The sequence below is a fragment of the Brassica napus genome, chromosome C5 (assembly GCF_020379485.1).
Source record: "Brassica napus cultivar Da-Ae chromosome C5, Da-Ae, whole genome shotgun sequence".
NCBI classification, from domain to species: Eukaryota; Viridiplantae; Streptophyta; class Magnoliopsida; order Brassicales; family Brassicaceae; genus Brassica; species Brassica napus.
In genome coordinates, this window is record NC_063448.1 from 30702403 (window position 1) to 30727137 (window position 24735).

Genomic DNA, 24735 nt, shown 5'->3' on the forward strand with positions numbered 1-24735 from the left:
GCGACAGAGAAAGAAACAAATAAGAGAGAAATCTACAAAGATAATTTCGTTTATAGATTTGTTAGGGGCAGAAGTTATCAAATGCCTCAGGTATTTGTGGTTTTTTTGGGTGTTATAATTGAGTTCGTGAAATACTTGGCAACACTTAAAATTTTTAACGCGGTCTATTAAAAAAAATTAGAAACCCACTACCTGATTTTAAGCTGTGTGTTAATTTTAACAAAAATACTAGATTTTGATCCGCGCTTCGAAAGCGCGGGTTTTATAGGTTATATACGAAGTTGAAAATGTGATAGTATTTTGAGTATATTGTGTATTATTATGTTATAAATTAGTATTATATCGAATACATAAATTTGTTTAAAATTATATAACTTATGTATAAGTTTATTCGGGATTTTTTATATACACTCTTCTGTAAATCTTTCTTAAGTATGAACATTTTACCTAAATTTGATAAACGAACCAAACCAATACGAAATACAGGTTGAGGTTCGGGATTGGGAAAAAGTTACCTATTAGATTTTTTTGGACCTGTGGGTCTCTGTCGGGTACCTAAAGTATCTAGAATGTTTTGTTCATATTATGTATATTTGAGTAATTCATATATGTTTTTAGTATAAAAATATTATTGTAAAATTTGGATTCGCATTTTCTGTTATAGTTTCAGGTTTTGGGTAAAATTTCAAAATATATTTAAAATATTGGATATTTTTGGTTCGTGGGTAAGATTTTGGTCTTTTGATATTTAGTTATTTCTGGTATTTTTTTTTTATTTTGGGTATTTTTCATGTTTTGATTTTTTGACTTTTCTGATTCTTTAAATCTTTTTGTGTGAAATATTCGAACCGAGCTAGACTCATTACGTAGCCAAATTACATAGTAAATTTTATAGATACTTGAATTATTGGCTCAAACTGACCTGGAAGTAAAAGGAACCGATCTGAACAAAAATCATTCAAATACCTAGTTGGATATAAATGCCCAAGACCCAAAGAACTTGGATCTGAAAGAAACCGATTTATATTTGACCCGAAGATCCAAATGACCAAATCTAACATTTCACTATATTTTTGTGCATTTTATAAAAGTTACATTTGTTCAGTTGGTGAAGCTTAAGATTTATTTGAGAGGTTTTTGACTAATTTAATAGCATAGATTTGTAGGTTTTTTGTTGAGCAGTAAAAAAAGATTTGTTTGGTTTTTGATAATTTAAGCTTATCTTAAATATTAAATTGTTATTTATCAATAAAATAAAATTAACATAATATATAATTTTTAAACTTATCTTAATTATGAAGTTAATGAGACATATTTAGAGAAGAATATAATAAAGTGTATGTGATATTATATTTTCGTGAACCAAATTTATGTGGTAGTATATATATGGTATAATCTTTTCGTTTACAAAAAGATATGGGTCCAATAAATAAAAGCTTTGACTAAATGATTGTTAGAGAAATATAAGGTAACATATTGTTTGTCCAAATCAAAATAAGACCAAAATATTATTAGTTAATAAAAGGGTCCAAACAACTTTTTTAAGTAGATTTATTAAAACTCATTCACTTTTAATAGTATTGATATCTTAAATATTAAATTGTTATTTATCAATAAAATAAAATTAACATAATATATAATTTTTAAACTTATCTTAATTATGAAGTTAATGAGACATATTTAGAGAAGAATATAATAAAGTGTATGTGATATTATATTTTCGTGAACCAAATTTATGTGGTAGTATATATATGGTATAATCTTTTCGTTTACAAAAAGATATGGGTCCAATAAATAAAAGCTTTGACTAAATGATTGTTAGAGAAATATAAGGTAACATATTGTTTGTCCAAATCAAAATAAGACCAAAATATTATTAGTTAATAAAAGGGTCCAAACAACTTTTTTAAGTAGATTTATTAAAACTCATTCACTTTTAATAGTATTGATTTACTTATTTACATTGAGTAATTTTGACAAGGAAAATACCCCTCATTGGGAAGTGCTTGTCGGCTTGATCTTTTGAATGCACAAACGATAAAATAAATTTTATGCTAAACTAAATAATTTGCTAGTGTTGGTTGAGTCGTAAGACTCCCTCTACTTCTCAACGGAGGGATCTTTTCTTAAGCTAATTACTTATGGGGTTTCTACAGAGACATATGTGCACGTAAATGTATGTTCGAGCTCCGGCCACAGCGGATTTAACATGGTTTCCGTTTGGCCTTCAGGACTTTCCTCGCCAATTCCGGTTGGACGCGGTGGGATAGTCAGGCTAAATGAGAGGTCCGGATACCTGAATTATCAAAAAAAAAAAAAAAACGTATACGTGTACGTCTAGTGTAATCAAATAAACTTAGATACAATGATTTGTCAAATACATAATATTGCCAAGAAAATAAATAAAAGATAATTATAAAATACAAAAAGAGGATTTTCTTGTGAATTATTATAAACCTTTTTGCAATTTTTTTTATGAACCTCAAATCCTCGTGACCGACTTCAAACACACACAAGATTTAGGGTTTAAGGTTTTTGATTTAGAGTTTAAGATTTATTCTTGGGTTTAGTGTTTTTAAGATTTAGGGTTTAGTGTTTTTTTATTTAGGGTTTAAGATTTATCCAAGAGTTTATGGTTTACCCAAGGGTTTAGAGTTTAATGTTCTGCTGACGGTTTTTAAAAATATACTTCTTTTTTTTGCAACTAGTATTATTTTTTTAATTTTTATTTATTTTAAAATTATGATATAAATTAACAATATTTTGTTTCGTTTTTTAAAAGATATCAAACATAAAACAAATAATTCCTATTGGTTAGCGAATCTACAAATAACTCAAGAATAGCTCTTTATGTTTCATCTGCTACAAGTTCTTTTTATGTTGTCTGTAAAAAAAATTAAAATTTGGTATAATACTTTAACATTGTACCAAAAACAAAAGGTTAAAATACTTTGTAGCAAATCTCAATCACCGATGATATTAAGATTCTTAGCAAAAAACACACACAGATATAATGGTTTGATTAAATTTTATAATTTGATCATATATAGAGAATCAAATCTCATGTTTGCAAATAGAAGTAACGGTTTAGTTTTTGAAACTGAGAAAAAAAAACTTTTTAGAGTAAGAATCGATGACTCTCCACCATGTTATATTCACGTGAATAAAATTTACATGTTTTATTATAAAGAAACTAATTTTAACAAAAATAGTCAGAAAATTTGATGGCGTTGTATCACTTAATAACAAATATATGCGAATTAGTGACAAGTTATGGTCGCATAATTACTAACAATATGTATTTTTGTTACGCTGATTTATTAAGATATTACAATTACGATATGAAAAAGATTACATAGACGATTCGACAACCGACAATACTACCTGCCTTATGAAGACCTACGCCTAACTGCATCACCTGAGCCGTCCTATGAAGATCCACGCCTGGCCAGATTTATTTGCACCATGTTGAAGATCCCTTGTAAGCATTTCTTCTGTAGTCTGCATAATTGTTTAATAAACCGTTCTCTCCGGGACTTGAAACCTGGATTTCCTGTAATCTGCAATAAATTGTATAGTCTGGGATTCGAACCCCAGACCTGGGTGTAGAAGCCTTTAAACCTTAATCAGTAGGCTAGGGTGCTTCCACAATTACTAACAATATGTAAGACAGAACTTTTCGTCACTAGTTTGTCATCATTTATGACATTATTTTGTTACTTTTTATTATGTTCCAGTATTATATTGACTAAATAGTTACTATTTTGTAACATGATAGTTTTGCGACAAATTTGTCAGCAAATCGTCATAATATTGTGATAAATTATTTTGACACAAAAATCTGTAGCAATATTAACATTTTCTTGTAGTACTACTATGAAATATCATTATTAATGTTTTCCTAGACTAAGGAAAATAATTAGGCAGGTGCCAAAATTTTTCTTAATCTTCAATATAAATTTCATAATTTAAGTTCTAAAGAATTGTATTGCAAAAAAAAATATTTGATATATAAGTTTGTTTGGTAATAACAAAACAGCTTAATTTATGTATTACTCTTTATATAAATTCATGTAGGCGAGGAAGGAACAATATCTGCCTAATTATGTTGCAAGGAAAAATATTTGACATCCTAATTAATTGACACCTAAGCAAGGTTATTTTTTAATTAATACAAATTTAAGGTTACAATTTTTAAATATTTTTCTATAATATACAGGGGTAAGAGAAAAAAATATAATGTATCTGATAGTGAAAAACATAGTTGTTAATATATAAAATAGAGATTATATTGGATATGTAAAGGTAAATATGAGCAAATTTATAACTCTGATAACATTAGTTTCCATGATACTTAGAAAATGTTGAAGTTACTATTAGATGTCATCTGCAATTTTTATAACAAAGAAATTATTATGATTGTCAATAATTATTAGAATACAAAACAAAAATGAGGTGGTGGTGGTGACATATTACAAATTAGTTTACGATCACAATATGTGAACTAACAATAATACTACGAGGATATTCCTGACCATTAAAGAAGTTCAATATGGTTTTGCAATTAGGAAAAGGAGTTTGAGGCAATGGAATGTATAAAACATAGCAAGACTATATATATAAAAAAGTAGGTTATGACATAGATAATTTACTGAGAAAATCCAAACAAAGGAGGTGACCAAACGGACACGGTCTTAATCATAGGACCATATGATTCCAATCTCGCAGCAGTGGCATCTAGATACACCATTGCCACTGGATGCTTTGCAGCACCAGGCAAAGCAGACTGAGTGATAAGCTTGCAGATGACTAGACCAGAAGATGCATGAGCCTGGACGAGAAATGCAGTGTTGACGGCATAATCTGTAGGAGTGTGGTTCTGGGGAATCCTGTTCATCTTTAATACAGTGAAGAATTTGTAACTGTTTGATGAATCAAAATGCATTGAGGATGTGTGGTAGCATATTCAGAATTAGATTAGGCTCCTTTTCATAAGGCTGTCATTTTTAAGAGATGCGTTGCAGAACATCACATCCCACAGGTTCTCCATTGACATCTTGCTACGCCTTAAGCTAACGCATATTATGATGTTACAGTCACTACTATTACCATTACACAATGGATTATCGTCTACAGAACTTATTCTACAGCACCTTCACGACTACGACATATAACAACATATATTATCATTGTTTAACTATAAGGCAAAATTGCTACTGTTATAATACAAGTTACTATCTAATTAAAAAAATTATCGCTATAGAACTTGTTTCTTCTACCAAATAAAATATAAGCACTACCAATGGTAGATATGATTTTTCCAAAAAGTGAGTTGTGCATGAATTTCATCTCCTCCGCTTAAAGTGCATCTCCAGCGGCAAAGAGGCGTTTTGGGAAGCAAAACTTTTCCGTATATGATGGTGAATCGGACACAGTTGAAAATTGTTAACTAATAGAAGAGAGATATCAGAAGCAACAAAATTGATCCAAATGATTAAGTTACTTAGACCTCTTTAATTTACACTCTTGTATCAGATACAATTGGTGGGGGTATTGGATTCAAAAATTTGATAGAATTAGAAGGAATTATAGTTTCCATTAAATTTCACTGTTATTCAATTATGGATTTCATCAATTTTTTTAAATTCTTTTGTTATTGAATTAATCATTTGGAATCATTCTTTTAATTACTTTAAATTCTGTTATTATTCAATATTTGATAGATTTTGTAGTAATGGTATTTGATAAGAATTTAATGGAAAATGTCATGTATAAATGTAAATGGCCAATTCTTTGCTCTTATGTAGAGATTTGTAATGAATCGTAGGACAATATGAAGAGACCTTTGGGGATGATAATTAATGAGTTACCAGCAAATATAAAGAACAAGAATTAACAAATATAAAGTCAATGTTGTCTTGTTGCTGAAGAAACCCAGTGTCTGTTAACCAAATCAAGATGCCTTTCTTAGACTTTCGGTCGTTGTTAAGAGCCTTTACGAACACTAGAGCAAGATAAAGAAAATGCAAATACTTGGAGAAAAACTATAGCAGAACTTAGAAGATATGTGGAGAGATGCTATGGGTTTAGATGATCCATATATTTTATTTATTAGTAGATTATGATTTTAATAAAATTGCTACAATCCGTAAACTATGTAGTACTAATGACTATTTTTTCAGTTTTAAGAATAAAATAATTTTTGTTACCTTTTTAAATATACAAGGATTCGAAAATTCATAGAATTTAGAGGAATTAGTATTCTATCAAATTTATGTATATTCTTTTAAAATCAATAATAGAAGTAAGCATAGGAATTAGATAAATGCATGAAGATCTCATCAAATATTTGAAAATACTGCAAAAGTTTTTCCTTATGAATTCTTTCAAATTCCTGGATTGAATAGGATTTAGCTAATTTGCACTCGTAACTTTTCATTTTATCTTCAAACTAGTAATGAAATTTTAACATAAATTAAATACCGGGAGTCTCTAAATATGTATATCTATCCCTTTATATTATTTGACGAGCACTTTTATTAAATAACCTTATCCTCATATGTGATTAACCAAAATGTCATTACTTAGGTGTCATCTTTAGAATCTTTTTTATAGGCTTAAATAAAAGGGAAATTGCATCCAGTAGACACAAAAAAAACAAAATTCACTAACTAACTAAAAACACCCCATCTCTCCTACTTTCTCTTCCCATCTCTCTCTACTCTCTCTCTAAAAATCTAATTTCACTTTTTTTTTGGCTATTTAGCAAATAAGCCCTAAATAAAATATCCTCTTTCACTAGATTAATTATATAAAATTCCATTACCATCCAATTTTGGTGTAGCCATAATAAAAAACATATAACTTAGTTATTGGTTGGTATGTACACTGTCATAAAACTTAAAAAAAAAAAAAAAAAAAAATTCAAACCATTTAAAGAGTCCCCATTAACGTATACTTTTTGTCTAATGGTTTGCCCCCAAACATATAATTGAACATGAAAAGCTCTTCAAATGTCAACCTCTTACTCATGACTAACACATAGAGGAATGGCATATACAAAAGATAGAATAATTCATAGATAAACAAACTTTCAAATATAGTTATTATTTACAAAATGATTTTTTTAAAATAGTTTCTCTAAATTTTTATCTTTCTAACATTTCGTCTACAAGTATTCAAATGCTTTGTAACATATGTGAGAAAACAAATCTTCTCTATTTGAGTAAGCCTACTCATGAACAATCCGTCAATAATATGTTTTAAAAGTATTCAATTTTTGCTTTTCTGAATTTTTTTTCTTCCTAACATTTCGTTTACATGTATTCAAATGCTTCCTAACATATGTGAGAAAAAAATATTCTTTTTTTTTAAGTAAGCCTACTTATGAACAATTAGACAATACTGGTTTAAAGGAATAATTATTACTAGGATAAGACCCGCGCCTTGCGCGGGATTAAGTTATTATTTTTATTATATTTTGGAGAATGAAACAATAGTTTGGCTTCATTTGGATTACGGGTGTTCAACCCGGATATCGGGTTAGTTTCGGTTCGGTTCGGTTTTTTTCGGTATTTGGTTAGTAAAATATAACTACTATTCTAAATCAATATTTACTTTGACTTTAGTCTTTCACATACTTTTGAAAGATTTCAACTGGACGACTAAATTGATCAGCCAAACTTATATTACACTTTTTAATATTAAAAAAATATAAATGTTTTTATTATATATTTAATGTGATTTTTTAATATCTTTCAATAATATAAAATTAAAAAAAAGAACTAAGACACAAAAATTGTTATCAAATATTTATTATTCATAATAATTAATTTTCATATATACGTTAATCATATTAGGTAATTTCGTAGCTTCTAATTAAGGAAAGTGCAAAAAAAATTTTGGTAGATTATTTATCAATTAGATAGTTAGTTTAATAAAAAATATAATGTAAGTCAAGATGGACCAACCTATTTTTCTAAGAATAGTATATTTTATATAGTCATTTATTAAATGAGAATTTATAATCATACAGTTCTATGATCATTCATATTATTTTATAACTGAATATTTAAATAATCGATAACAAAAATTTCAATGTGAAATCTTTAATAAGTTTATAATTTATAAATGTTTTTGAAAATTCATTGAAAGTTTTAATATTAAAATATTTATGTAATCTTATGGTATATAGTATAATCTATATATATATATATATATATATATATATATGTTTTATTATTAAATGATATTTTTTACTCATATGGTTTTAAAATAATGTGTATCTTCTTATAATATTAAATAAAAGTTCATATTAATACAATTTTATGATCATTTGTAACTTATTATGACAAAAAAATAATCTATTGATCACAAAATTTTCAGAGTGGGGATATTCAAATTTCTAATAATTTATAGACGTTTTGAAAAATTCATAATATAACATATAAGAAAAATTATAAATGTTTTTATTATATATTTAATGTGATTTTTAAATATATTTTAATAATATAAAATTAAAAAAAGAACTAAGATACAAAAATTGTTATCAAATATTTATTATTCATTATAATTAATTTTCACATATACGTTAATCATATTAGGTAATTTCGTAGCTTTTATTTAAGGAAAGTGCAAAATATTTTTTGGTACGTTATTTATCAATTCGATAGTTAGTTTAATAAAAAGTGTAATATAAGTTAAGATGAACCAACCTATTTTTCTAGGAATAGTATATTTTGTATAGTTATTTATTAAATAAGAATTTATAATCATACAGTTCTATGATCGTTCATATCGTTTTATAACAAAATATTTAAATCATCGATAACAAAATTTTCAATCTGAAATCTTTAATAAATTTATAATTTATAAATGTTCTTGAAAATTCATTGAAAGTTTTAATATTAAAATATTTATGTAATCTTATGGTATATAGTGTTTAATATATATATATATATATTTATTTATTTATTTTATTATTAAATGATATTTTTTACTCATATGGTTTTAAAATCATGTGTATCTTCTTATAATAAAAATGTTAAACCAATTGATCATTAATTTTTAACATAATAATTTTAATAGTTTTAGTCATTTATTGTCGTTTTTAAAAATTCAAAATATAACATATACGAAAAAATCTAAATTTTATTTTTATAGCTAATTTGATTGTTTAATTTATTTTAATAATATAAAATTAAACAAAAAATGATGGAGGAGATATACATTGTTATCAAATCTTTATTATTAAACTCATTAATTGTCATATATATATTAGTCATTTAAGGTAATTCCGTAGGTTTTATTTAAGGAAAGAAAATATCATATCATATCATTATATCATATAGTTTGACCAACTTATGTATCTAACAACATATAAAAATCGAATGTGGACCTACTTATTTTTCAATTGAATGTAATTGACTACCTAATTGAGTGCCACCTATGCATTGGGGCCTCTTTTAATTAATACAAAATTGAGGTTACATCTTTTCAAATGTTCCTCAATTAATATATAAGGGATGTTAGCTTCTATAGTAAGTAGCACAAATATTCATACCGACAATGTGGTTAAATGTATATTTATAAGTGTAAATTTATTATATATAGGTTCTATATAAAATATTTCAAAAATCATAAACCTAGGAGTTTCACTCGGTCTTTTTTTTTTTAAGTAGAAATTATTATGTTAGTTTCTGTAGTTAGGTAGCACATATTCAAACGAACTGTTAAATTTATATTTATTAGCGTAAATATAGTATATATAATAATTTTGTATGAAATATTTCAAAAATCATAAATCTAGGAGTTTTATTCGGTGCACTATAATAATGACCCGTAACGTGATTTGAGATCTTATTAATTACTGATTACTTGGAGTAGTGTCCAAGTTCTCTTTTACAACATCAATTTTTGAATAAAAGATAAGTAGGTATTAGAATGATTCCTAACTTTAAGCATTTGAGTTAATACAGTGATATACTGTTGTGGATTCTTGTGGATCGTGTAATGATTTGAATATGTTTTAAGAAAAGTCTGTATACGTACTTCCACTAATTTAGGCATATTAATTTCAGAAATAACTGCTTAGCTTTCCGATTTATGTAAGTAAAAGTTGTTATGGGGATAAATATCTTTGACATTAAAACTATTTTTTTCACATCAAAACCCTATATACTCTTTGCTCAATATATATATATGTATATGTATATATGTGTCGTGAAAGACACCTCCTCATCATAATTCACACTCACAGACATATCAATATCCGAGTTCATTCTAGATTCACTAATGGCGGGCTTCATCTTTGTTTCCGATTTGAAACCATTCAAAAAATAATGTGGAAGATCAGGTGAAAATCATACGTCTTTGGGAATAATAGTTTTTTTTGTTGCGGGTGGTATATATAACCATTAAAATGGTTCTCATTAATTCTAACTTGACTTTTCATTTTGACATAAAACAATATAAACTCAGTATGCTTCTCATCAACTAAATACCGCAAGTATAACTGAATTATAAATCAATCTATTCAAAAATTAACGTTTATGAACCGATGAGATGCATGTTCGACATATAGCTCTAAAAGGAAGATGGACATAATAGTCCATTTCATTGATTTATGTCCTCTTTGGCCAAATAAATGTACAACAACAATATTGTCTAACACAAAGTTAAATTTGTGAACCACTATTATGAAATATACAAAAATTTAAATTCTAATAAAAATATTTTATGTAACACAAAAATTTGTTTATAAGTTTGAAATAAGGATCTTACTCCGCGCACGCGCACGGCGCGAGTTACTACCTAGTATGTTTTTGTTTTACGTGTTTGTAGGGAGAGAAACACACTGATATCAAATCCTAGCATAGATCTTATAGGTCAGTATGCTATGACGGATAAAATTGGGATTTATAAAGCGTAACAATGTATATAAGATGAAAAAGGTATTTATCTAATTACTCTAATTGTAATTATCTTTGTACATATAAATTTCTCAAATAAGAGTGATAGACCACAAATTTTACCAGTTTTCAGCCATGATATATAAAATTTTTAGAGTCTATTATATATGTTTGGAGTCCATTTTAGGGTCTTTCAGGTCCAAGTATGTTTTGGAGCAATGTGGAGATTATAGAGTATTTTTGAACTAAAAAATGAAGAAACTTGTAGCTGTTCAAGAAACCAGCTAGAGTCAATATTCAAAAGTAGTGTCAATCGACACTGATCCCTTAGTGTAACTCAACACCGACGCAAGTAGACGGACCGACTTTTTCGTGACCGACTTGAAACCCAAAAAATCCACATATTTACAAGATTGCCCCTGACCGACCGAATACCTACTATTCATGTGTTTTCCCATTGTTTAGGCAACACACACATCTTTTTTCCATAACTTATTATTCTAGGGTTTTTAATAGATTTGGAGAGAAGATCCAAGATTCATTCAGAGATTTGCAGTGGAATTCCAGTTTTCTAACCTTATCTATTTTATACATTATATTCAGACTATTGCTATGTTATGCTTAATTATTTCTGATTCACCATGTTAGATTTAGGATTAATTAAGGTTTTGATGTATTAATGAACCATAGATCAACTAGGGTGAATTATTAGGTTTCCTACATCAGAATTGTGCGAACTGCTTGTGTTCTAGAGTATCTAACTAAAACCCTTATTTTAGGTTGTTGACAACTACGAGAGTAGTTCATACCCTAAGTTAATCTTGTTGAGCCAGGTTGTTAGATGCATGCGAGAGATGGTTTAGGAATCTAGTGAACATATCGATTAGGACGATAACGCTTGTCTAAGGAAGTATCAATTGATACTTAGTCAATAGTATCGACATTTGATCTTTGTTCACATGCGAGAGCAAGAACATAGGACTTAGTCATCTGGTTAGACTCGCAGCGAGAGCTAGATATCTTTGTATTAGAATTCGAGTTCTAGGATGATTATTCACACATCCTTGGCATCTATAGTATTATAATCTGGATTGCCTGAAACCCTAATTCTAGATATTTTGTCTAATATTCTCACTACCAATCAATCAACTGTTTGCTCTTATTTACAGCTTTACAACTTTTTGCCTAGCCTAGCCTAATCTTGATATTGTTGAGTCTATTCTGTGTCCACGCTCCATGTGGATTTGATCCCTAAATACTACAACTGGACCTCTTATTTGAGAGAGAAAGTTGTTCATAGTGTAATTTGAGTGATATCAAAGATTTACATACGAAGAATTATAAAACAGAAGATATGAAATGAAAAAATACTTTAAAGTTGTTCAAATTTAGTGTTTTTTTTTCGTCGAACGGCTATTATATTACTAAAACTTGAGGTGGTCTGGGTAGCCATACCAGAACAGAACAACCAATAAAATGTAACTTCCTATGGAAGGATCTAGCTGTTTTAGCTATAAAGTCGTAAATCTGATTATGCGCTCGTGGAACATAAGAGATATTGAAATCCGGGAAGCATATATGTAGCGTCTCTATCCTCTCCAATTCCGTTGCAAAGCTTGGCCATGCATGAGGTTCCTTAATCATTGCAATCAACTCCTTGCAGTATGTCCCAAAGTTCTGGCATGACAAATGTTGAAGCATATTCTCCATCGCCCATCGTAGTGCTTCTACTTCAGAATGCAAAGCTGATTCCCGTCGAGGGAAATTCCGTGTCCCCATAAGTTGAATGTTCCCACCACTGTCCATCCAGACCCATCCACATCCACTGAATTGAGCAGAGGATGTCCAAGATCCATCTAGCAAGCAAATGTTACCCATGCTTATGTCTTGGGGTTCCTCCCTATTGTTTTCTTGTATGATTGGTGGTACCATCTCATTCGCATTGAACCATTCCTGACATTCACTTTCAGCATACCGCACAAGCTCCAAAGGGTCTCTGTTTATCCCCCTAAAGAGTTTATCTTTTCGAGCCTTCCAAATATACCATATTGTCCATGGATAAGAGTCCCTGTCTTGTTCTGGTTCGATTATATTGTTCTTCCTCCATAACAGGTAATACATATTTGCGTAGATGCTTGGTACTGGAAAAACATCAGGACTTGTTGAAGTTGATGATAGTGACCAAACTTGTAGAGCTGGCGGGCATTCAAAAATGGCATGAGTTACAGATTCCTCTTGGTCACCACACCTTGGGAAATAGTTATCACACCTCATATTACACCTTATTAAGTTCCTCGTTACTGCCACATGACTGGTTAACAATTGCCATATAAGATGGCATATTTTCTTAGGCGCCTTTAATTTCCAAGAAAAAGCTTGGAGCTTAGTGATACTTGGCTCCAACATTTCTTTTTCTTCATCTGTCCTTAATAGATTCTGAGCCACCCAATATCCAGATTTAACCGTGTATTGGCCATTCCTTGTGTAGCTCCAACAGAACATGTCTCGCCGATGAGTTGTGCTTATGGTCAAACTCCTTATAAAGGGTATATAAACAGGATGACATAATGTTCCAGCAACTCAACATCCCATTCCTTCTATTCCTTATTAATGAGATCACTTACCCTCATATTTGGATGCATAACTGGTGCTACATGTGTAGCTGGCCTAGCAGGTGAGACAAATATTTGTTTCATTCAGTCGATTCGGCATTGTTCCCTCAGTAAGGAATTTATTAACCATAAGAGTTAAATCCTCCTTTACTATATCCCAAAATTTCTGGTAGAAGAGCGATGTCATCCCATCTGGACCTGGAGCTTTTTTCGGATGCATAGCAAAGAGCGCTAATTTGACCTCCCATTCAGAGACTGGAGCTGTGAGACTGTCATTCATTGATGCAGTGATCTTCGTAGGAACTTCAGATAGTGCCTCTTCAATGTCTTCTGGATTAGAGGACTCAAAGATCTGTCTAAAGTAGCTAGTAGCAATGGATACTAACCCTTCTTCATCCTCAATAATATTTCTATTTTCATCTAGAAGTGGCGTGATCTTGTTTCGTGCTCGTCTTTGCTTTGTCAAGGCATGGAAGAATTTTGTGTTCTTATCCCCCTCTCTCAGCCAAAACACTCGGCTTTTCTGTTTCCAGAACATTTCTTCTGCCTTAAGAGCATCAGAAAGTTCCTTTAATGCTGCTCCAGTTTCCTCAGTGGTAGCATTATCATCTGCGTATAGACCTTCCACTTTTTCTTTAAGCTCCTCCACTAGCTTTCCCGAGTTAATATTATGTTTTCTTCTCCACTCACTCAAAGCTTTTCTGCAGCTAGAAATATGTTCGATAATGGTCGCATTGGGTGGGAGATCGGGAGATTTCCAACCGTCTAGAATGATTGCCGTAGTTCCTCATTATCCAACCATCTTTTGTCAAACTTGAATTTTTTTTTATCTCCTCATTGGCTTTATGAGTATGTCTACAATAATCGGACGATGGTCTGATCCCCATAACCTCAAATACTTTACATTAGAGTGAGGAAATTTCTCATGCCAATCCGCATTCCTACTGCCCTATCTAGACGACAGCGAACAGTGTCCTGACCTGCTCTCTTCCCTACCCATGAGAGCATGTCCCCCGTGACGGGAAACTCTAACATCCCACAGTCATTAAGCATCTACTTAAAGGGCATAAATGAGCTATCCGTTCGTTGTCTCCCTCCTTCTTTCTCATTATGACCTGTGATTTCATTAAAATCTCCTATCATGAACCAAGGTCCATTTCTTGTTGTTGAGAAACGCGTAAGAAGTTCCCAAACTTGATCTCGTCTTTCTAACACAGGATTCTCATAAAAAATGTCATATAGACATTTATTCCATCAATGACTGTCTCAATCATTATGTTATTCGAAAATAAAACATTAACTTGAAATTCATCCATAAAAAATAAAGCTAAACTTCCGCTGAGTCCAAGTGGCTCAACAGTAAACACATGATTAAATCCTAAGTCGGCCTGAATGTTTTGCAACAGCAGCCTCTTGTTCTTCATCTCAAAAAGGAACACATGTCATGGGCGACGCTTCTGACACATCTTCGTAAGGCGTCGAACTGTGAGTTGTTCCCTAACCCTCGACAGTTCTAACTGATTGTCCGCATTAATGATGTTTGGATGGGTTTTTGGAACCCATCAAACATCCTTGTGTGATGAACTTGTCCTTGCCCTTTTTGAAGATCCATGTCGCTTTTTCCTTTCCTTCCCAGCATCTCCGTGGTTTGATCTATCAGTAGGCTTAGGTGATCTTTGTCGTGGAGAACCTCTACGGAGGACCTCAACCTTCTTATTATGAAAACCCAAAGGAGCTCCCATTTTTTACTCGCCTTTAGACTCTTGGAGATATTAAGGGAATCTCGTGTAGCCACCTTAGAAACCACATCACTGATGAGTTACCATTCTCCATTTCCATAAGATCCATCCCCAAAATATCATCATCATTGACCTCACAATCTATCATATGTTCATCTTGTGGCACAGTTAAGTCCATATCACCTAGGGCTCGTATTATGGCATCATCACCACCAGCCTTGGGCGAGAAGGATAGAGATTTTGATACACCTCTATCTCTTACAGTCACATTATCACTCATATGAAGTGAATGTGGAGAAGTTGGAGTGACAATCTCACTCGCAAGTTTATTTCCATGGCGAGCATCTTTCCCATCATCCTCACTATGTTGCGCTACGTGTTGATCATTACCGCTATTGCCGTTTATATCTGAACCATCAGGGATGATCGTAGCTTGAGAACCCCGCTCTGGCTCTTCCCTCCTCATATTATACGAACCATTGTATTGCTTAGCACACCATCTCTGCTCAACGTTACGGTGATAAGGTTTTGAATATTGTCGTGAGCCACCATACGAGTGTGTCCTTCCATTCCCATCTCTCCTTCGCATTATCCTATCAGAGTGACTGTATTGGTTAGCTCCATCCCGAGACCAAGCATGAAAAGTCGCACCTTCGTGATGACTTCGATTCACATGATAAGAATCTCTCAAGCCCTCGCGATCATCATATCCTCTTCGGTTATCAGCATGTCTCGCCATGTAAGCTGAGCGAGAGTGATAATCAGAAGCTCCTTTTTCTCCCAACAAAGGTTGGCGAGAAGACTGATATGGGAGCTGAACCCGAGCGAAGACACCAGTTCTCCCTTGATGTTGCCCTTGCGTTTGCGAGCTAACTGAATTAGTCGAACAAAAGCCTTTCTCATGGGAAAGAGCGCCACACGTTGTACAATGCTTGAAAAGCATATCATATTTAATCTCTATTGTAACCTCCTCTCCCTCAGGTGACTGAATTTTCCTTTTGAACTTAAAAGGAACCCGAGAGTCAATGTCAATTAGCATACGTCCTTCCATTAGCTCAACTGTATCGACATGACCTAGCCTCACCCCAATATTCATCAAGTTTTTGTCCGTCCAGAGGTGCAGAGGGATACCAGTAAGAGTAACCCAAAATGGAATGATCCAAGGGTAGTCATCGTGGACTATCGGTTCCCGTCGTACCAGTACAAACATACAATAGTTATAATGAAATGGACACATCCTGAGAACCGAATTAAGATCCTCCTCAGATGAAAAGTTAAACAGAAACTTTCCATTCCCTAAATCATTGGCAGTGATACGATCCTCTAGTCCCCACTGATGAGGCATCGCCTGAATCAGTTTTTCAACGTTCTGTTTCTTTGGATTTAAGATCTTGCTGATAAGAGACATACGATACTATTTTATGACAAATGAATCACCCTGTTCAGTTAACTGGATCGGGGCTTCGTCATCTTCGTAGCATATTCTCTTGCCTTTTAAATCTGCCATATGAGCAGACCTAGATTGAAACCTTGAACCCATACTGGAGCGATTGTCCGTCAGTGTTGCAGTATAGCGATTCAAAAGAGCGGATGAAAGAACAAAGAGCGGCTAATCACGACGTCACTGGGAGTTATGATTATGTGAGAATCGAGGTTTCAATTGAAACCACAATCCGCGAGATGAAACAGCAGATCAATCCATTGAAGCTTGTGAAAGAGGCCAACTGAAGATCTTCCAAGGAGAGAGGTTGGATCGAGAACCACAAGGAGTGTAGGATAGTCTCCTTGTGGGTGGACAAGCAGTATCACGTCCGTCGTGAGGAGATCTCCGGTACAGAGGTGGCACGATCTGGAAATCGCCATCTTGATCGCCAAAGCCCTAGCCGTCAGACGCAGTTGTTCAAATTTAGTTATAGATAACTAGAAGAGTATTTGAATATATGTAGTAATTTGTTACCAAAAAAATGTAATACATTGGTGGTGATTGGTTAGGATGTAGCAAGGGACTTTAGCTTTAGTTTCTATCTTCAACCATAAAAATTACCTTATGTAGTTTTTAAAGCTAAAGCCAAGAAATTAAAGAAAGAGCTGTACAAGCCTTCTTTTCTAAAGCAAAAAAATATTGTTGTATGAATCTCTTTCCTTTTTACTTGTTTTCTCATGATTATCTACTTTGCAAGGCGAGCTTTTGAAGTGTTCCTCTCTAATCTAAATCAGAGTAGTTTCTGCGTATCAATCTCATTTTTCTCTGATTTGAGTGAAGATGAATAAAGTCTCTGGTTATTTAATCGGAGTTTGTTCGCCTTCTCCTTCTTGGTGGTGACTCTTGCTCCGTTAAGCTTGGAGGCTTTGATTCTCTATCGTTACTTGTTATTCATCCTTGCTTCTTAATTTAGGTAAGAATCAATCTTCACTTTTAGTTTTTGAGCGGAGTATCTCCAAGGGTTAAGAACCAAGACGGAAAGTGAAAGTGATGGTGAGCCAGAGTAGATTTCAGATTAGTCGGAGTTTGTCTATGAAGATGTTCTGGCGAGACTTTATTACTGACTCGTTGAAGTTTTTTACTGGAATTACACTCTAGCGAGTTAAAAAAGAAGAAGCTTTCAGGCTGGCAGCAATGAAGAACGGAAAGGCAAGTAAGCAGTTCAGATCGGAGATGGAAATAGAAGACTTTTCCAGCTAGTTTCTGGTGAAGCCTCTGGTCGCACGACCACTATCTCTAGAACGTTCGATGGTCACAGTAGAGGACACGTGTACCTCATGCAAGGAGTTAGTAAACGAAGTTACCTTTGTATGATGACGCGCGTTTTAATCTTATCTTTTAAACTAGGCCATCCTTGGGCTTTAAGTATTTGGATCACGGGGTTTGTAACTGCTTGAAAAAAATTGGGCTTTGACTCCCTTTTTTTTGTCAACGGTTTTGACCCTTAATACAAAGATGTCGACAAAAAAATAAAGGGAAACTTGTTTTTTTTAGAGCAAAAAAATAGGGACATTGTCCCATTAGACTAATCCCAAAATATAATTGTCTCATTAGGCTAATATTTTTATAATTGCCTATTATAACCTTAAATTAACTTAATTAAAGGTAACAAATTAATTTAGTTTATTATTTATTATACGTTGCAAAAAAAAATAGAAAAGGAGAAAATTCCCAAATCATCAAAACCTAATTCCTCTTCTTCTCGATGGCGTTGTCTCCTCCGTATCACCTTCGCGTCTCCTCTGTCTCGTCGAGCTCGGAGCCATCCAACATCGCCTCCTTCGTCTCCTCTGTCGGTTGGAATCTACATCCACGTCGTTCTTCTCCAGTTTATATCCTTGATAAGTTCCTTAAGATTCAAAAGCTTTGTTTCCTTGAAATCAAAATCACTGAGCTTTGTTCCGGCCTAATCTATTATTAATCTCTTCTTCTCCCATCAAAATCGCAGGTTTTATCGTCACTAGTCAACCGGACACCGACTCAAATCTCTCCGGGTCCGACATAAGTCTCTTCTTCTCCGGTATAATCTCGTCGGCTCCGGCGTACTCTCTTCGTCTCCGGCGTAATCTATTCTTCAGTTCTTCTCCCATCCAAATCGAAGTTAACATACACACTTCTCAGTCCTAATTTGTTTTCATGGTATGAAATTTTGTTTTTATTCTTCTTTGCATGTGTTTTGATCGTGGTTAGTCTCTGTAAAAAGCATATAGATTAGTGTTTATGTATATGTTCTTGTGTTCTTGTGAATCGATTTAAGAATGTAGGTTTTTTTTTAATGTGTTTGTGTTCTTGTTGTCTCTGTTAGCTTTGTTGTGTCTTGTTTCTTGATTATTAATTATTATGTATGTTTGTGTTCTTGTTACCTTTCGGGATTGTTTAAAGATTAGATTTTTCACAATGTTGTGTCTTCTTTGTATGTTGTTGAACCGTGTTTGATCTCTGTTAATCCCACCTTCTGTAGCTTAGGACAATTTATTAACTCGTTTACACTCATGTCCCTTCATGTTTATCCCAAAATGTTTCTTAACTCGTTTACACCAAAGCATCCCTCTAGGCATGTGATTATTGCAATGTTCAAATGATTTGGTGCTGGTTTTGATGCAGGAGGAAGATCTGAACATGGAGAATGTCTACTATTCAGAGATGAAGGATGCTGGATTCTTTGACCCCGATTGGGAATAATAAGAACCTGCATATACAATGTGAAAAGGATTGTTTACAAATTGTCATATTAGGGCCTACTCTTTGACTTATGTAGGTGTTAATACAAGACTCCCTATACATGAGTGATATAAGTAACTTCTATCTCTCTCTCTCTTGCACGCATTTTGCCTAATTTCGCATTTGGCATTTCGATTTAAGAAATGAAAAGAACAAGGCTTCATGTGTAACCAAAAGTTTCAGTCGACAAATAGAGAGATCCATGGCATACAGTACTAGCAAAGAGTCGCTTGACTTGACATTTTAAAAGAAAATGACAGAAAGATTATGAAAACAACAAACACAAAGCCTCAGATAGTCGGATCTCTTATACTAAATTGCTTCTTGGCTTGAGCTCATCAATGAGCTCAGCAGCTTCCTCCACTGAATCTTCTGTGATTTTTATTCAGCCATTTTGATGTGAAACTCTTCCTCTAACCCATCACTATCTAAACCTGCAGAAAAACACTCAGTTAATGAGTATTTAAAATAAAAAGCTCAACAAGTTATGTATTCACATAAGAGAATGTTCGATGAATTACCTTGTCGATAGAATCAGCTCCAATATCGGTGAATTTGGTTTCTGCAACGACCCTTTGATCATCTTTGAGTGATAGCTGCTTCTTGACGATCTTAGACACTTTCTCAACTGTCTCTTGTTTGGCCTAATAAAACCAAATAGACAAAACCAATTCTCATACCCCATAACAGGCATATATATGAATCATGGAAGACACTTTGAGAATTTTTTGTGAAATGTTTTGTCAAAATCAAGGGGTTATTGAAGGGGCAGATACGTGTTTGAAGAAGACGTAGCCAGTTTTTTTTTGTGCAAAAAATCAATTTTTAAAAAAATGGAAACAAAATCTTTTCAAATATTTTCAAAATCTACTTCCCATATTTTCGGAACTGTTCATACTTATCCGTAGAATCTGCATTCTACTATGTGTAGAATATAGTTAATCCGTTAGAAATTGATTTCTATAGCTTTTAGATTTTATGTAATGTGTAGATTGTAGGTTGTACATACTTTAGAATTGCACGCTTAGGGCGGAATGTGTATTCTAAATATTTTTAGATTAATGTTATTTCCGTATATTATGTATTCTAACTTTAGTAGATTTAGTGAAAAACGTGGAAGACATATTCTAACCATTGTAGATCTAATGAAAAATATGGATTTCATTTTTTACTTTGTAGAATATACATTCTACAGTTCGTAGAACGAAATTTAAAATTTTTATTTTAACATTTTTAGAACAAAAAAAATACCTCTAAATTGGTATAAGTATTTACGATGCAATTCCTATTTTTCCTATTTTTTTTGTTTGTAAAACTATTGATTTGGTTTATTTTTATAAATAAAAATGGGCATTATAGGAAAAAATGGACCTAAATGGAGTCTAATGGGACAATGTCTTTATTTTTTGGGTCTAAAATAATAATTTTCCCAATAATAAAAGAAAATAATAGACGAGAGATGTTTTAAAAAGGTGAAATATGTTTTAGAAGTGGCACCACCATAGCAAATTAGCAATCTTGCCGGTAAAAACAAAATCAGAGACAAATCCGATGAAAATAGTCCCGCCAATCAATTTTTGTACCTCACCAAAATTTTGCGTCTCCCAAAACTAAACTAAAAATAGCACACTGAGCGCGAGAATTTCAACTCGAAAGTTTTTCAGAAATGGCGCTTTTGCTCTCTCCTTTTACATCCCCCTCTCACACCCTCACTTCTTCCTCCCCACCAAATCTCAATCTCTCTCTCTCTCTCAATTACTTTCTCTTCTCTCGGAATCTCTCCAATCCCTAAATCATGATGGAGAAAGAGATTTGTGTGAGGATGACGAGAGCTGCGGCCAAAAGAAAGGCTATGGCCACGGAGGAGGAACGGGTCACCAAGAAGAGAGTGGTCCTTGGTGAGCTTCCCAATGTAGCTAATCTCAATCAGAAAAGAGTGATTCCGCAGCCCACAAAGAGTCTTGTAGCTCCAGCAAAGCAGAGAAAGACTGCCCCGGTGGAGTCAGGATCTGACATTGATGCTCGATCTGATGATCCTAAGATGTGTGGGCCTTGTGTCTCCGACATCTACGAGTATCTACGTGAAATTGAGGTATTCTCAACTCTCTGTTTGGACTTAAGCATAGATTAGTTTCACTTTGAAGTTGTGGGTTTGGTCTGAAGAGTCTTAATTCAAGATTTTCTTTAAATTGATGATGATTATTATTGGTTTGCTATGTGAAGTTGAAAGAGCTTTTGTTTTTTTTTTTTTTTTTTTGAATTGGTGAAATTTTTAAGGTGAAGCCAAAACAAAGACCATTACCTGATTATATTGAAAAGGTTCAGAAAGACGTAACACCAAGCATGAGAGGTGTTTTGGTGGATTGGTTAGTGGAAGTCGCTGAGGAGTACAAACTCCTGTCTGAAACTCTTCATCTCACTGTCTCTTACATTGATAGATTCTTGTCCTTGAAGACTGTCAACAAGCAGAGGCTTCAGCTTGTGGGAGTATCTGCAATGCTTATTGCCTCGTAAGTATCTCTTGTTGCTAGTCATTGTCTTTGTATGAAGTTTATGAGCTTATTCTTTTTCTTGTTATCGGAATGAGTAGGAAGTATGAAGAGATAAGTCCTCCTAAAGTGGAAGATTTCTGTTACATCACTGATAATACATTTTCAAAACAAGATGTGGTGAAGATGGAGGCAGGTATACTTCTTGCACTCCAGTTTGAACTAGGAAGACTTACAATCAGTTCATTTATAAGGTTAGATTGGTGATGAGACACTGTGCTTTCGATGGCTTGTATTGTATGATTCATTGTCCTCATTTTGTGTGTGTTTTGCCTTTTTATGTGCAGACGATTCACAAGGGTTGCACAAGAAGATTTCAAAGTAAGCTCAACATAAAAAGATTTGAAACCTGCGCTTTGTAACTTGTAGAGAGTCAATTGCTAATAGTATTCTCCTTCCACGCCTTTGCTGCAGGTGCCACACTTGCAGCTGGAGCCACTCGCTTGCTATTTATCAGAACTGAGTCTATTAGATTACAAAGCTGTGAAGTTTGTGCCATCTATGTTGGCTGCTTCTGCTGTCTTTCTTGCTAGATTCATCATCCGTCCAAAACAGCATCCTTGGGTAAGCATTTTCTTCTCATTGTCTTACATTTAAGTCTCTTGAATTAGATACTAATTTTATTTTGTTTTGATTGATGTACAACAGAATCAAATGTTAGAAGAATACACAAAGTACAAAGCGGCTGATCTACAAGTGTGTGTGGGAATCATACATGACTTGTATCTGAGCAGAAGAGGAGGTGCTTTACAAGCTGTAAGAGATAAATACAAGCACCACAAGGTAATCAACATTAAAGTGATAACAGCATTTTCAACAAGATCATTTGAATAAGCATTGTTGATCGTTAATGTTGTTCCTTTTGTTACAGTTCGAGTGTGTTGCGACCATGCCTGTTTCACCAGATCTGCCCGTTACCTATTGGGAGGATGTTACCATTTGATCTGAACCACTCTTTCTTTTGTCTGAACTTTGCTATCTTTGCCAAATGTTGCTGAGATCGATTTGACGAAAGGTATCTCAATACAATACTGAGTAGCCGGTCAGATAGTATACAGAATCTACAGCTGAAGCTGGTGTAGCAAAGAACTCTTCGAAGTGAAGTGAAGGCAGCAACAAATAATTTGTGTTTTGTAATATGAAGATGTGTAATTTTTCATTCAAGTATCACTTTATATACATAATTAGTATATGTATCCTTGGAATAATGCAGTATAACTACCGAATATGATTTACGTTATGCTTTTTTGGAATGAATTAGTTAGTATAAGAGAAGTAAACCAACCTTTAAGCTTGAACCAAGAAAAAAGCCATTTTGGGAACAAAGAAGAAGTACGACACATGCCTTACAACACGGAATCACACGGATTCTCTTTTTTATTTTTTATTTTTTTATCTAGAATACGCCGTGAACAAAGCCCAACCTGTGCACTTTCTTATCTTCAGAAGAAGTCGATAAAGGCCCTGTTCGTTACGGAATCGCTGCGGCAGCGGCAGCGACCAGAAAATTAACACTAATGAAGAGCGAAGTAACTATGGTGGAACAGAAATAGTCGCTGGAAGTGATCTCCGGATAACTCCGTGACGTTTTTTATGGACGCCAATTTTTTCAGCGACGTCTCTTGTTTGTAATAGATCTGCCGCTGCGACACTAAATAGCTCCGTCACCCACGTTTCACTCCATTAATTAATAGAATCACTGTTATATTTTCTGTCGCTGCTGCTGCCGCAGCGGTTCTGAAACGAACAGGGCCAAACATATACATAGAAAATGGGTTACACCCCTCTGCAAAGCCCATAAAATAAAAGATCTGGCCCTTTAAGCCAGCCCGAAACGCCAGTTGGACTGAGCGGCTTCCGACCAAAGCAAAGGAGACCCGACCACATCTGCGACCTTTCAAGCTAGAATGGCTAAATGATACTGGTGAGCAGTACGTGAGGGAGCAAGTCACAGTTCTTCTTGCCATTGGCCGCTATGAGGACGAAGTCCTATGCAACGTCCTTCCCATGGACGCAAGCCACATTCTTCTAGGACGGCCATGGCAGTTCGACAAGAAAGCAATGTATGATGGTTACACCAACCGCCACTCCTTTATAAGGAAAATAAAACCACTCTGATTCCTTTAATTTTTTTGGAGGTTCATCAAGATCAGATCCAGTTGAAGAAGATTCGAGGGAAAGAACCTAAATAGCCGAACCTGAGGTTTCTCCTAAGAAGTCTAATTTCTTTATCGAGAAAAGCTAGGCAAGGAAGTCTTTGTATTCTCAGCAGCCATTTCTTTTACTTATGTATAAAGAAACTCTAATGGCTTCTTCTGACCTTGCACCAGAGATTCCGAGTGATTTGATAGATATTTTTCAGGAATTTTCTGATTTTTTTTCAGATGAGAATCCTAAGGGATAGCAACCGGTGAGAGGCATAGAACATCAGATTGATTTTGTTCCAGGTGCTTCTCTTCCAAACCGTCCAGCTTATCGAACCAACCCGGTGGAAACAAAGGAACTTCAAAGGCAGATTTGAGAGATTCTTGAGAAAGGCTACATCAGGGAAATACTTAGTCCTTTGTGCCGTGCTTGTTTTACTTGTACCTAAGAAGGATGGCTCATGGCGCATGTGTGTTGACTGCCATGCCATCAACAACATTACGGTAAAGTATAGGCATCCAATCCCTAGGCTTGATGACATGCTAGATGAGTTGCATGGTTCCTCTGTTTTCTCTA

General features: G+C 33.5%; 1 protein-coding gene across 1 annotated transcript; it reads left to right on the top strand.

Moving 5' to 3' along the window:
• Positions 1 to 21052: 21052 nt before the first annotated feature.
• Positions 21053 to 23260, top strand: LOC106426410 (cyclin-A3-2). Its single transcript, XM_013867133.3, has 7 exons — positions 21053 to 21557; positions 21743 to 21975; positions 22056 to 22208; positions 22302 to 22335; positions 22429 to 22578; positions 22663 to 22797; positions 22886 to 23260. Exons 1-7 carry the CDS (start codon positions 21261 to 21263, stop codon positions 22955 to 22957), a joined length of 1074 nt encoding a protein of 357 aa, XP_013722587.1. The 5' UTR covers positions 21053 to 21260; the 3' UTR covers positions 22958 to 23260.
• Positions 23261 to 24735: the final 1475 nt, after the last annotated feature.

What these genes read in the sequence shown, in the direction of transcription:
- LOC106426410 (XM_013867133.3), top strand. Translation starts at nt 21,261, where the DNA reads ATGATGGAGAAAGAGATTTGTGTGAGGATGACGAGAGCTGCGGCCAAA. An exon ending in ACAATCAGTTCATTTATAAG is followed by an intron (nt 22,209 to 22,301) that starts GTTAGATTGGTG and finishes TTTTATGTGCAG; the next exon opens with ACGATTCACAAGGGTTGCAC. An exon ending in TTGCACAAGAAGATTTCAAA is followed by an intron (nt 22,336 to 22,428) that starts GTAAGCTCAACA and finishes CCTTTGCTGCAG; the next exon opens with GTGCCACACTTGCAGCTGGA.